Source organism: Plasmodium knowlesi, assembly GCF_000006355.2.
Source record: "Plasmodium knowlesi strain H genome assembly, chromosome: 8".
Taxonomy (NCBI): Eukaryota; Apicomplexa; class Aconoidasida; order Haemosporida; family Plasmodiidae; genus Plasmodium; species Plasmodium knowlesi.
The window spans coordinates 1,376,957-1,390,421 of record NC_011909.2 but is presented as its reverse complement, the minus strand read 5'-3'; the positions used below and the strand labels follow the sequence as shown (position 1 = coordinate 1,390,421).

Sequence of the window (13,465 nt, the reverse complement as noted above, 5' to 3'; positions counted from 1 at the left end):
AAAAAAAAAAATGCGCATGGGCGGGAAGAAAAGTGAGTCAAATTGGACGCAAGGGGTTGCGGACGCGTATACGAACGTGTCACGTCCCATTTATGCACAATCGTGGAGGGAAGGAAAAGTACCCATTTGTTAATAGAAAAATGGCTACCTACATGAACAACGACAAAAAAAAAAAAAAAAAAAAAAAAAAAAAATATACACGTTTAAGGACACCGAAATGGCTACCTACACAAACAAATAAAGAACAAAACAGCCATTTCCGAACACGCAATAATTCCCACTCATAGGAAGCTACAAAAGCTAAGCGCTCGCCTCCCGCAGCTTCCTGGTCAGGAGAAAATCCACGACAAAGGGGCCAACGGGCACTTCCGCCTGAACGTTCAGGCAATTTCTGGGGAAAAAAGGAGAAATTCTCTTCTGAATAGCTGACTTGTTAATGTCGTAATAGTTGGGCTGCGCGATATGCTGGTAGACCCTGCTCAAGAGCTGATACAAGCAGAGAAGAAATTTTGGAGAAAACTTCCCAAAGTCGTAAACGGAGTGTAGCACAAACAGAGTGACATGCATTTGGTGTGCAAATGATTTGCTATTTGCTCTCCTCTCATCCAGCAGAAGCAGAATGGAGCTAACCAACTTCATGTCAAAGTAGGAGAGGAACATGGAAGAGTAGCATATGGATACCAGGGCCAGATCAGTAAAGGTGTGTAACTTTCTCGAAATGTTGAGCTTCAAGTTGGCCCAAATATCCATGGGAATTTGCAAATTCAATTTGATCAGCGCAACATAAAACAGTGTTAAGTTCCTACTGTCCAGGGAATCTATTATGTGTTTTTTTCTTTTAATTAAATTGATAACAAACGCTTCATCTCGTATATGTAATTTTCCAAAAGCATGTAGCAACATGGCTACATTTCTATGTTGCAGCAAATATTCCCTCTCGCTAACCTTCTTTCTGATAAGTTGAAAAATTTTTAAATCTCTGAGATTGAAGTTTGCGTACACATTGGCAAGTATGGCCCATTCGGATGGTTCAAAGAGGTCAGCATTTCTCGAAATGTAATTACATAGGAGGGAAAAAAATGTCTTATTGAATAAGTTACACTTGGAGTATGCATTAGCAATCATCACCATTTCAACTGGCTTGAAACGGTCAAATTTTGCACAAACATGAGGTAAAAAATTAACAAACAAATGTGTGTATTTTTTTTCCCCCAATTTTGAATATGCATTTAATATGTTGGCAATTTCTTGTTCGTTAAAATTGTCCAGCTTCTTTTTGACTGCTTTGATCAAAAGACAAAATAAAGTTTCGCTTCCCAAACTTAACTTACTATACGCATTGCATATGTTGCTAATCGACTGGCAACTCAGTTCGTCTATCCTTTCGCAGATAAGCTCCTCCATATGTTTGAACAGATTAGCATCCCCGTAATTAAGTTTCGCAAAACAGTTAGCTATTTGCGAAATGTCAAATGTATGCAAATTTTCTTCTTTGCTATTTCTAACATAAATGGAGGCTTCTCTGAGGAAAGGCTCATTCAGTACGTATACTCTCGCGAAAGAATTCAAGATTAAGGCCAACCATCGTACGCACATCGTCTTGTGCACATCCTCATTGCGTAACAATACGGTTAGCCTTCCTCCCAGGGTGTTCCAAAATGAATGGTCCTCAAATCGGTGTGCAGCCAGTTGGTTGCATATCAGCGATAGGGACATGAAGTAGTCCTTACTGTTGATGTAGTTCTGCCGCAGGTGCAGGCTCTTGATCACCTGGCTACTCGCGTACGCCAGAACACGTGTCAGTTCGTCGGGTGGGGTGCAAACCTGTACATGGGGGAGATCCCCACGAGGAATTGACCCGCGTTCCGCTGACCCTTCGCAGGATGGTTCTTCCCCCCCTCCACCCACCAAGTGACCATTCAGGCGGGGAGGGAACTTGTCAACCGAAAGGTTTGTTAAGTGGCCATCCAGTTGGCTCCCCCCTTGCTGCCTCCTCTGTCCACCAAGGGGAGTTACCACTCCAGGACCGATCTCCCGCTTGGCCCGTTTTTCATCATTCCATATCCCGCCGCACTCACCGGGCCGCTTACTCCGCAACGTTTTCTTGGTGCTCATTATTCGAAGGTATATATGCTTGAGCATTTTTTTTTTTTTTTTTTTTCTTTTTCATTTGCTTTGCTTCTGTGAGTGTCTGCTCTGCAGCGACGGGGTTCGCATGAGCAGATGTGCATATATGTATATACGCATGTGTCGCTTCCTGCGTTAAACACGAATTCTTGCATGTTCGCTCCGCGGGATTGTGCGTCCACCGCCGCATGAACGATCCTACGATCTACCTCTTAAAAGAAAAACGAGCAATTGGGGAAATTCGCTTCGCGATAGGCTTAAGAGGAGGGAGAAAAACTCACGTGGGTACAACATGTCAGAGTCGAAAATGAATCTGAGCCAGTAATTTTTTTTTTTTTTTTTTTTTTTTTTTTTATATTGCCTACTCAATGCAGTACACGCTTCGTGGCTTTTTCACACCGCTCCGTTCGACTCTCTCATGTTGGCTCCTCACCGAGATCGGTGTACATAATAAATGAGGAACGGAATTTGCGTTGAATTTGATTAAACTTTCCCATGATAAGGTTTACTCTCCATCGGAGGGAAGTGTACCCTCCCCGAGTGAATTCATTTTAGGGAACCGGCTGGTGGTTGACTGACCGATCGCTAATTGGCCTCGAGTCGACCTTCTTGGTTTAGAGGTGTCACAATTTAGCAAGTGTTCCGTCGTAACTACTCCCACGGAACCGCTCCTATTTCCTTCATCCCTTCTCGAACCGCCATACGGACAACAAATGGGTAGGTCAAAAGGGCTAAGCTAAGCTAAGCCCAGCGATGAAGGGGATGCTATGGGCAACGTCTTCTTTGCTGCCTCCCCCCCCGTACCTGGTCTTATATACCGGTGTGAAGATTAACAACTGAATTTCCCAGCTTACACTTTTTTTTTTTTTTTTTTTTTTTTTTCTCATCAGGGAAGTCCTTCTACAACCGCAGCACCAGGCTGTGGTGGGGTCACTGCCACCTGCGGATTGGTAGTCGCTTACAGGTGCGGCTGAACAAGGGTGTGAAATTTTCTCGCTTCGAGCACATCGGCCGATTTATAGAGTTCGCCAGGTAGGATCTCTTTGGAAAGTGGTGTTGAAGTGGGACAATGTGTTTTCACTTCACATCTGCAACAGTGCACCTATCGCCTATCATTCATATTTTTTCCCATAACATCTCTTTCATTTAGTGTCTCCATTTTTGTTCTCCCCCCCTGAAAATACCTCAGGAATTCACGGTCCCTGCGTGCCGCCACGCTTAGCAAGTGCCTGCGAAGAAATTTCTGGGGCACTAATTTTTATTTCACGGGAGAACCCAAAACGGGAGAGAACCCCCAGCAGATCTCAAAGTCGACGCAGAATGAGGGTAATATGACAGGGTAGTACCTCCCTCTGCACTATGGAGTGAGCCAAACTGGGCACTCACATGCGCATAAGCATACACCTACATCACACATACGTAGCCATGTACTTAACCTATAATTTGCTCCCTCCCTTATTTATACACACACACACCACTACCAGGAGCATACATCTACGCTGTTGAACGAGGAAGAATAACCCCGTCCGATTGGGAATTGAAGAAGCTGGAATCGGTTCTTGGGGTTCCCCTACGAAGAGAAAAACAGAAAACACTGCTCAGGAGATTGTAAGGTGGATCCTCCACTCTGCCATCCCTTTATTTGAGTGGTATCCTTCCCCCTGTTAGTACTACCTGGACACTATCGTTGGTTTGCTATTCTTCTTAACATGTTAAGAAACGTTTAGTTGAAACAATTTTCCCCATTTTGTTTGATCCAAAGAGAAGTAGCACAATGGAGAGAAGAACAGTATAAGACATTTTTTTTTTTTTTTTTTTTTTTTAATGTGTAGAAACTATGCTGCTGACGTAGTATGGTTTGTTCATTTTTCTGGGGGGGGTGACATCCCTTCGGTGAGTTGATTGGAGAAGGGTGGTGTTGTGTGTCGGGATACACTTGCCCATTGGTGGTCATCACTTTACGGACCTATTTCGTCATCCTCCAAATACGCAGTTTTATATTTAGCAGAACTCACCTGCACGTCGCAACTCTGGACAATACTACAGCATCAAATTATTACCGGATCAACTTGGCCAATCGTAAATGTTGCCAGGCCCGTTGACTGATACCCACCCTTCGGATGGGGAAGCTTTGGAGTGAAGTGACTCGTAATTGAACGTAGATCATCCAGTAAGGGAGTCCCTCACAAAAGGGTTGGTGAAGCATACAATACTCCAGAGGAGATAAACTCTCCTCCATTTAGGAGGGAGGTCCCTTCTCTGCATTAAAAAAGGTAAAGGATAAGGCAACCTCCCTTGGTTTATTCCCTACTTCTTGGGTACAAAAAATAAAAATGTGCACCCTGAATTTGCGTTAAGTCACCGTCGTGTAGCTTCACCAAGTGGCAACGACTCTCAGGGCGCTGCGAATTGGACTGTGGCGAAGGCATCCCAGGGGGGACCCTTTGGAAAAAAAAAAAAAAAAAAAAAAATCTGCTAACCGTGAATAGCCTATGTGCCCACCCGAATGGGAGGCATAATTATGCCAAATCAAAAGAAAAAAAAAAAAAAAAATAAATAAATAAATAGCTAACTGTATGAACCGTTCATGTGAAAATGGAAAAAAAAAAAAAAAAAAAAAAAAAAAAAAAAAAAACTAAACGAGTTATATAGCTGACATACCACTAAGCAGCATCATTTAGAAAGGCGAAAGAAAAAAAAAAAAAAGGGACGAAGAAAGAAAGGACGAAGCTGCTGAGGGAATTCCAGTTGGACGAATTCCAAAGTGTGTACCAGCCTTATGAGCCGAGTGACCACCACAATATGCCAAGGAAACCTTCCATGGAGGGATTGATCACACGGTAGAAACATCGCGCTCCCCTCTGCGTGTTTACACATACATGCAGGCGGCTTGTACATGTCCGAGGTTGCGCAGTAGGCAACAGCGGAGGGAGCGCCACCGGAGGGCATAGCAAGGGGTAGAGGAGGGTGCGGCTCGTAAGGTGGACAAACGAATGAGCAACTCGTAAGGTAGATAAACGAATGAGCAACTCGTAAGTTGGACGAACGGAGGAACGACCCGCGACACACTTAAACGGAGGCGGCACGTCAGCACCGCGCAAAAAAGACCGACGCGGCTGGCGAAGCATGAACAACAACGCGGAGAGGAGCGAGTCGGACGAAGGGGTCGAGAGAAACGATGTTTTCCTTTACAGAAGCGAAGTGGGAAATGAGGGAGAGTCATGCAATGTGTTGTGTCTCTTCCTCTTTTTTATTTCCCTATTTTTTGTAATGCTCATGACAACTGATAATAGTACTGGCCCCACCGGCAGTGCCTACGAGGGAGGGGAACGCAGTGCCATTGGTGCCGACGCTGATGGCAATTTCATGCCGGGGGAAGGAGGAGACAGGTCCACGCCGGACGACCTTATCGACAATGCACTAATCCAGTGTCTTAATTTTAAGGGTCGATACCGGGTGGAGGACCGGGGGCGCATCCATGGGAGTGATGATAGCGCCGCCAGTACCGCTAGTGCCATGATGAAGAATGATCCGAGAGGGGGAGAATTCGAAGCCAAGCTGATTACGCTGAAACTGTCTCTCCACAACGTAACGAAGTCGTTTCTGTTTCTGTTCTTTGAGCCACAGGACGGGAGTGGAGGAAGTAGCATCCGCAAGGACCATAATGGACATGACCAGAAGGATGGTCGCGGTGCTGGGATGCCTAACCAACCCATGAAGCAACCTAGCAAGTTTCAGTTCCTCGGAATGCCCGGGCTTAACGTGAACCGGGAAAACACATACATGTTTAACGGTATGGGCTACAACTTTCTGACGCTTTGCCAGGACGAGAAAAATTGCATTTGTAGCTACAACGTAGGCATTCAACAGAACGTAGACATGCACGAATCCACATCTCTGCGGGAGGTAGAAGAATCATATCTGTACTTGATGAAAAAGTATCTTATGGACGAAGCGGAATCCTTTGGCACGTACCTTTCGGCCAGGTATCGCGATCAGTATGAACGCTATCTGAGTGGGAAAGTTGCAGGCGTGGTGGCGGAAGGGGAAAGTGTCGGTACGGACATTCATCACGATAAGGTTGGTACTCCTCCTGACATAGTGGACACTCCTCCTGACATAGTGCATACTCCTCCTGACAAGGTTGGTACTCCTTCTGACATAGTGGACACTCCTCATATTGTAGGAAACACCCCGCACTACGATGGATACATCTCCTCCGACAACTGTGGGCTATTCGTACGTCTGGAGGGAAACGACATAGACAAGAAGTACGCGGCGGCGCAGGTGACTGCCTTCTCCATCCTGTACAACATAAAATCCATTATTGAGTTAGGTTTGTTCTATGTACAGATAGGTCGAAGTAGCGAGAACATGCGAAGCGCAAGTAAAGTGTCCTTGTTATCTATATGTTTGAATTCATTTATCGATTTATTCGAGTCTCTCCTTCTTCTGTACGAAGTGATGTTATCCCGATTATTACTGGTTCACTTCATATTCATGGTTCTTCTGAAGTTTCTTTTATTTACCCTTATGGAGCTAAGGTACATTTTAATTATCTGGAGAGCGAATCACCAGCAGGACCTACAGGAAGGATGGGATCAGCTTCAGAGGAAATTGGGAGCCTTGTACAAATTCTACTATGGAAGTATCCTACTGGTGATAGTAGCATTTTATTACATCTTCCCCGTGTGTCCTTACATTCTCTTGTTACCGTACATGTGTTGGGTACCCCAGATTATGTTGGACATATGGAAAGGGCAAAGGAACTCAATAAACCTTAAAGTAGTTTTTGCTCTTTCCTTATGTAGAGTGTTTCTACCAGTGTATCGATTTATGTATTCACAGAGCATTTTCCAGTTGGATGTATTCGCACGGGCGGTGGACTCATCCAACAGTATGTTTAGTATACTGCTCATCATTATCCTAGCGGTGCAACTTCTTTTCATGTCTCTGCAACGGCTATATGGACCGAGGTACCTCATCAACATCGACCTGCTACCCCATGTACACAATTACTACAAGTCCATCGATCCAAATTTTGAGACAGGTATTCCAGAATGCGTAATCTGTATGTATGACATCGTCTTAAAGGACAAGAAGTACTGTGTGACTCCCTGCTTCCACATCTTTCACGACAAGTGCCTGCAACAGTGGATGGATGTAAAGCTCGAGTGTCCCACCTGCAGGGGTGCCCTCCCCAACTTCCCTTAATGGGACAGGCCCTGCTGTGCGCCTCATATAAGTTTGTGTTTGTTTGTTTGTTTTTTTTTTTTTTTTTTTTTTTCTTTTTTTTTTTTTTGCCATTCATATGGCTTCCCCTTCTTTTTTGCCACTCAGTCGACTTCCCTTTTTTTTTTGAAGTCCACTGTGCACGCAAGAAACGCGTCTATTTTTCATGTTATAAACAATAATAAAAATAATAATAGTAATAATAGTAATAATAATGATAATAGTAATAATAGTAATAAAAATGATAATAGTAATAATAGTAATAAAAATGATAATAGTAATAAGAGTAATAATAGTTGTAACCATGATAAATAATTGTCATGTGTACCGGGGGCAGACTCAACCACCCCCACAGCGAAGCACCGCGCATATCCTCCCTACATCGTTGTGGAAGGAAGCGAGCACCGCCGACTTAAAATGCGCGTTGACGAAGCAATACGAGAGGAAGAAGCTGATTTCTTTGCTCGTGGCATCGTTGTGTATCCCGTTATTCACCAACTCAACTGCATGGGGAATGACTCTCTCGATGGACTTGACTAGGAAGACACTTTCCCAATCGGTGTCCTCCCTCACGATGATAATTTTTATCATTTGTGTGAAGAAAGTCGCGATGTTCTTTACCATGATAGATGTGGACTGGTCCCGCTGAACTTTACTTTTCTTCTCTACGAAGAGGGAGACCAGTCGGTTGCTCAGTCTCTCCAGGTGGACCTCCTCCCCATGCAGCAACTTAAACAAAAAATCTGTGTATTTGGATAAACAACAAAGTAGGTAGATGCAGGCACTTGTTAAGCCACCTCCACGTGGCGACTCCAACTCAGACAAGATAGACTTCTTCATCGAGTCGAAGGAGAATTCATCCAGGTGGACCAGATGGTCATTCTCCTTCTCTATTTTTCGTTTGAGTGAATCTACCAGTTGGACATTTCGATTCTCGTTGGATGTTTTCCCTATAGGGGTAGATGTAAAAAGATAACTTGGACACACTCTTTCTTCTTTCCCAGGGGGGGAACCCACCGACTTCCCTTCTATGTCCACCACGCCAGAGTAAGCATAGGTGTAAAAACGACTAACTATTAAGTAGCAGAGCTCAGCTACCCTCATGTTGGTTGAACCCATGCAGGAGATCATTCGCCGTAAACTGCTTTCCCTAATTAGAGTCTTCTCTCCATGGCGGAAAGACTCTCCATCCCCTTTCCGAATTTGCTCCTTCCATGTTGAGGTTAAATTGAAAATGAGCGACAAGACATTTTCAAGGAGGTCATCTCCGGGGGGCGTGCCCTGAAGCCATTTCTCCACAAAATGCAGCATGTGCGGCCAACTGGCACTCATGATAATGGTCCTAAATTTGGTGCTACTGACCAGGTTAACCAGAACCGACAGGCAGTTACAGTTCAGGCTTTGGTAAGAGTAAAAGAGCTCATTGACGTAAATTATTATGTTAAGGATATCCTTCATGAACTCTTTCTCTAGAACATCTCTCCCGTCTTGCTTCAGAGTTAGATGTGAAATGATTCCAAACAGATTGGCTAATTCCAACTTGTGTTTGTACATTTTGGCTGCTCTCTTTTGGAGCCACTCCGATGTATTACTCCCTTTGTTTGTTTTACTCTTCTCTGTAGGTGGTCTAGTGGTGGAATTCCCCCAATCTGTCTTCTCCCCCTTTTGGATAACCCCACGAAGATCCACTTCATACTTTCGAACGTGTTCCATTTTTACAACGCATTCTGCTAGATACATCATCCTTGTGTTCTGCTCTCTCGTATAGACACTTCTCTCCTTTCCGATGAGGTAACCAATTCGAGAGAGGAACATTCCCATCAAGGCATGATCTTCCTGTTGTATGATGCGCTCATGTAACAACTTCCTCCCTTCCGTATCCCTTCCAATGGAATTCAATAGATGTACAGCTTTCACCTTGTTAATTCTCCTTAACTGATAGAGGGTGATGACCGGATTTACTGCACTGAGGCAAAAGTCTGAGAACTGGTGGTGTTCGTCCAGGATGAAGGTAATCAAGTCGATGAGGGCGATGGCAATGAGGGAGGTGTATTTGGGAAGTGTGTTGCCTCCTTCCAGTTGTTGGTGTTTTTCCTGGAGGGAGATTTCCACGCTTTGTTCTCTCTTCACGCAGAAGAGCACTTCTTCCAGTTTATCTGCACAGAATGCGAGGAAGGTTGTTCTTCCTTTCCGGGTAGCTACCCCGCCACAAGTGCCTCCTCTACTATAATCTATGGAATATACATTTAAGTAGAATGCCAACTTGGCCTCTTCGCTTCTCTTAAGAGATTTCTTCACTCCTTTGAGCGTCTCCAAGAAGATTTTCCCGTCTTTGGTGAGATCCATTTTGGCTAGCTCATTGAGTGCGTGGGATAGGTCCATGGTGTCTTCCTCCACATTTCCACTCATTACATTTTCATTCTGTACATTTTCATTGTACACATTTGCATGGTTTATATTTCCATGGTTTATATTTCCATTGTTCACCTGTCCTGGAGGGGAGGAATCCTTCGGAGAGACAGCTCCCCCCAATTGAGTCCCCTTCCTCATCATGCGTTCACATTTTTGGAGGTACACAGAGGCCTCTACATCCCCAGGACAAAACTCCAAAGCGGATTGAAAACTAGCCAAGGCTTCCTCGAAGTTATATAACTTATACCATGCAAATCCTTTCCTAAGATGACTCTTAAATAAGGTATCCTTCTTTATATGAAAATCTCCCTTAAAAACATCGTAGTATTTAATGATTTCGTTGCAACTGTGAATAGCTTTATGATACCTGTAGGTTTTGAGGTAGCATAAAGCCACGTTGTTGTAAATTTCTAGGTAGTCTTTGCAGATTTGTAGTGCTTCCTCATAAGATTCAAGGGCCTGGATATATTTCTTTTTCGTAAAGAAATCATTCCCTTTCAACTTGATCGAATGAGCTATTTTCCTATGGTGGTTCTTCTTGTCAATATCGCTTTGTAATTTTTTCTCCAAAATTTTGAAGTCCTTGTTGTCCTTCGGGACGTAGGGGATTTTCTCATCTTCATCAAAAGTGTCCGAGCTGGGTTCGTAATGGTTCCACTTGTCGTAGTCGGTGGTGGCTATTTTATGCGGCGAATCATTCTGTACATCCTTGTCGATTATTTTCCCCTCGTTTGAGTCCTTATTTTGGTTTATCCCACTTTTCCACTTCTTCCAGAAAGCCCTTCTGGCATCTCTTTTTTTTTTCTTTTCTTTGTACTGGTTCACCTTCTCCTGCAAGTCAAGCAATCTTTGTTCCTTCGTTATAACTCCCCCTGAGCACCTAGGACACTTTGTCAATATGTAATTAAACTCCACCAAGCAATGTGTACAGAAGCACTTGTAGTTTCTTTCCTTCGTTCCGCTACCCTCTGTGCCCATGACGTACCTCCTGCGCTCCTCTTCCTTCTTCTCCGCTTCTCTCATTTGTTTGATTTTCTCCTTCAGGAGCAGCTTCTTCTCCTCTTGTTGTATTTCCTCCACAGTTATTTTCCCGCTCAAAATGTCCTGCACCTTCTCTGTTACATCGTTCACTTTGTTGAGAAATTCGTCGATGTCTTCGTCCCTTGGCATGGCGTAGTGCGCGCCCCCCCCCTCAACCAAACTCCCCATCCCACTCCCAATGGCACTCCCAACACCGTTTCCTACAATGCTCTCCATCTCGGGGCAACCCAAAACCGGACACGCAGGGTAAAACCCCTTCTTCTGAAAGAACCAACAGAAAATGACCCCTTCAGAAAGGAGATGTATATGATTGCACTCCCCCCCTACCTTCATCCACCAGTGTGTGACCTCCCCCCCTTTGAGGAAAGCTCCGTCTCCACTCTGTTCCTCACAAAATGGTGAGAAAAAAAAAAAAAAAAAAAAAAAAAAAAAAAAGTGTTGCCCAACACTGGGGGAATATGTGTCGTACCTTCCTTGTGCACTATACCCAAGGAAAAAAAAAAAAAAAAAATAAATAAATGAAATAAAAAAATAAATGAAAAAATACATGAATGAATGAATGAATGAAGAGAGAAAAGAAAAAAAAAATTGACAGTAGGGAAATGTGAACAGCCCGTATAAGCTATACAGAGCGGTAATGGCGCATCGCGCATCGCGTGTGCTCTTGACTTCGTTTACTCCTTTTTCCCCCTCCCAGCGCCTGGCGCGCAAACGGGCGAAGTGGGAATCTAAGCGCTAGAGAGTGCTCAGCTGAGTGTTACGGCGCGGTCAGCTAACCGCTAGCGAGCGACCAAGTCATTTCGCCAATCGGGAGGGCACTAATTATCCACCTGAAGAATCCGCAAGGGGGGGTATATATAAACCTGATTTTAGGAGGGACAAGCGTAACGATCGTACAGAAGTGGGTACACGTGGTATTCCAGAGGAATATTGACTCAGCGGAGAATTCCGACAATTTGCGCGTCGCTCTTTATAAACTTGTACCAGCTGGAACAATGTCGAACGAATTGATGCAGGGCGTGGCGCTCTATAAAGAGCTTTTGTGTGTGTATCACAACGTGAAGGAGAGTGAACTGGACATGGGAAGCGGAGACATGGAAACACTTTTCCAAATAAAGGAAGATCTAAGTCAACCGATAAATTGTGACATTCATAAGTGCAAGGAAATATTAAGAAAACTCAAGCTTGTGTTGATCCACCTACCCTCACTTGATCCTCTAGTACCCATCGGAAAAAAAAACACAAATGAATTACTTCTCGCAAGACACATTTTAGAAAAAGGAGTAATTATTTCTATTATGGACAGGGATATTAAATCCTTTTCCATTTACATGGCTCAGTTATTGTTATACTACACTGACTATCAGAACTTCCTTCCGAAAAGTCAAAGGCAAAATGGAATAATAGGTATGTATTTGCTCTATTTACTTTCCTCTAATTTAATAGGAGATTTTCACATGACATTAGAGATTATTTCTATAGAGGATCAGAATGATGAATACATAAAGTATGTCCTTGAACTTGAGCAACACATAATGGATGGCTACTTCTATCAAGTTCTTACGAAGAAGGATGACATACCTCTCCATTTATATGGTCTCTTCATTGAAAGGCTATATAATACCATTAGGTATAAGTTGGCTGAATGCATCTTCGCTTCATCCAACTGTATCTCGTCGGGGTATGCTTGTGAGTTGTTAAAGTTCGTAAGTGAAGAAGACCTGTACCAATTTATTGGAGAATATAATGAGACCAAGACAAGTCAGGGGGAATGCAACCTCTTGTGGGAAGTTCGGGACAACAAGATATATTTTAATAACCAGACTGTCCACGTGCAGGACCTTCCCGCTCTTGAAGTACTCAACAACACCATCGGCTACGCCACGGAGTTGGAGCGTATCGTGTAACGGCCATACAGCAGAGTGGCAATGCGGACCATCAACCTTGTTGCACTTTTCTTTTCCCCCCTTTTTTTTTTTTTTTTTTTTTTTTATTATTATTTTATTTATTTTTATTTTTTTTTTTCCCCTTAACGTGTACAACTCACTTGGGCACTCGCCGAGCTGGCGTGCCTACAGACAGACGGGGTCTCCTCCCCCTCCCTATTGAAGCAACTTTTGTAAGTCTTTCCCTTTTTCCGACATGTATGGAGTAGTGGTAAGCTGGGAACAGTAGCAGGCGGGTCTCCCTCTGACTACAATCATCTCCACCATAACTTCACAGCAATGATATATAGAGAATTCCTATTGTTCTATTTAAATATTTGGTTTTCCCTTTCGTACAAAACATAACTCATCATTAATCTTACTCATATGAAAGGGATGTATTATTTACATGTAAAGTATTAATTAGTGAATACAATAATATTAAGATAAATAACGTGGAGTATTCTTCATTTCCCATTTATTTTTTTCTTTCCCCTCCTCCTTTTTTCTAGATTATACTACTATAATGTGCGTCAGCTCTTGCGTTCTGCTGTAAACAATAGGATATAAGTTCTGTTTTCACTTGGAGCACTGTATAGGCGAAACCTGGAAATATGCTTTAACTTCGTGTATACATATTGCAGGAGTAATATTCGAAGCACGCAAGGGGGGGATATACTTCCTGTGTGCATACATAAATTATGTCTTGTTTATTTCTCCGTCTAGAA

At 43.4% G+C, this 13,465-nt stretch overlaps 5 protein-coding genes across 5 annotated transcripts; 3 read left to right on the top strand and 2 right to left on the bottom strand.

The window, feature by feature from the left end:
• Nucleotides 1-300: 300 nt before the first annotated feature.
• On the bottom strand, nucleotides 301-2,142 carry PKNH_0830500 (heptatricopeptide repeat-containing protein, putative; the record flags this gene model as incomplete). The annotated part of the gene is made up of 1 exon (XM_002258890.1): nucleotides 301-2,142. One exon carries the CDS (start codon nucleotides 2,140-2,142, stop codon nucleotides 301-303), a length of 1,842 nt encoding a protein of 613 aa, XP_002258926.1.
• A 698-nt stretch (nucleotides 2,143-2,840) lies between these two features.
• PKNH_0830400 (conserved protein, unknown function) lies at nucleotides 2,841-3,739 on the top strand (the record flags this gene model as incomplete). Its single annotated transcript, XM_002258889.1, has 4 exons — nucleotides 2,841-2,844; nucleotides 3,018-3,159; nucleotides 3,317-3,453; nucleotides 3,612-3,739. The coding sequence occupies 4 exons, from the start codon at nucleotides 2,841-2,843 to the stop codon at nucleotides 3,737-3,739; spliced, it is 411 nt and encodes a 136-aa protein (XP_002258925.1).
• A 1,514-nt stretch (nucleotides 3,740-5,253) lies between these two features.
• PKNH_0830300 (E3 ubiquitin-protein ligase, putative) lies at nucleotides 5,254-7,341 on the top strand (the record flags this gene model as incomplete). The annotated part of the gene is made up of 1 exon (XM_002258888.1): nucleotides 5,254-7,341. One exon carries the CDS (start codon nucleotides 5,254-5,256, stop codon nucleotides 7,339-7,341), a length of 2,088 nt encoding a protein of 695 aa, XP_002258924.1.
• Nucleotides 7,342-7,698: 357 nt separating this feature from the next.
• On the bottom strand, nucleotides 7,699-10,980 carry PKNH_0830200 (tetratricopeptide repeat protein, putative; the record flags this gene model as incomplete). Its single annotated transcript, XM_002258887.1, has 1 exon — nucleotides 7,699-10,980. The coding sequence occupies one exon, from the start codon at nucleotides 10,978-10,980 to the stop codon at nucleotides 7,699-7,701; it is 3,282 nt and encodes a 1,093-aa protein (XP_002258923.1).
• An 827-nt stretch (nucleotides 10,981-11,807) lies between these two features.
• Nucleotides 11,808-12,719, top strand: PKNH_0830100 (26S proteasome regulatory subunit RPN12, putative; the record flags this gene model as incomplete). The annotated part of the gene is made up of 1 exon (XM_002258886.1): nucleotides 11,808-12,719. The coding sequence occupies one exon, from the start codon at nucleotides 11,808-11,810 to the stop codon at nucleotides 12,717-12,719; it is 912 nt and encodes a 303-aa protein (XP_002258922.1).
• Between the last annotated feature and the right edge of the window lie 746 nt (nucleotides 12,720-13,465).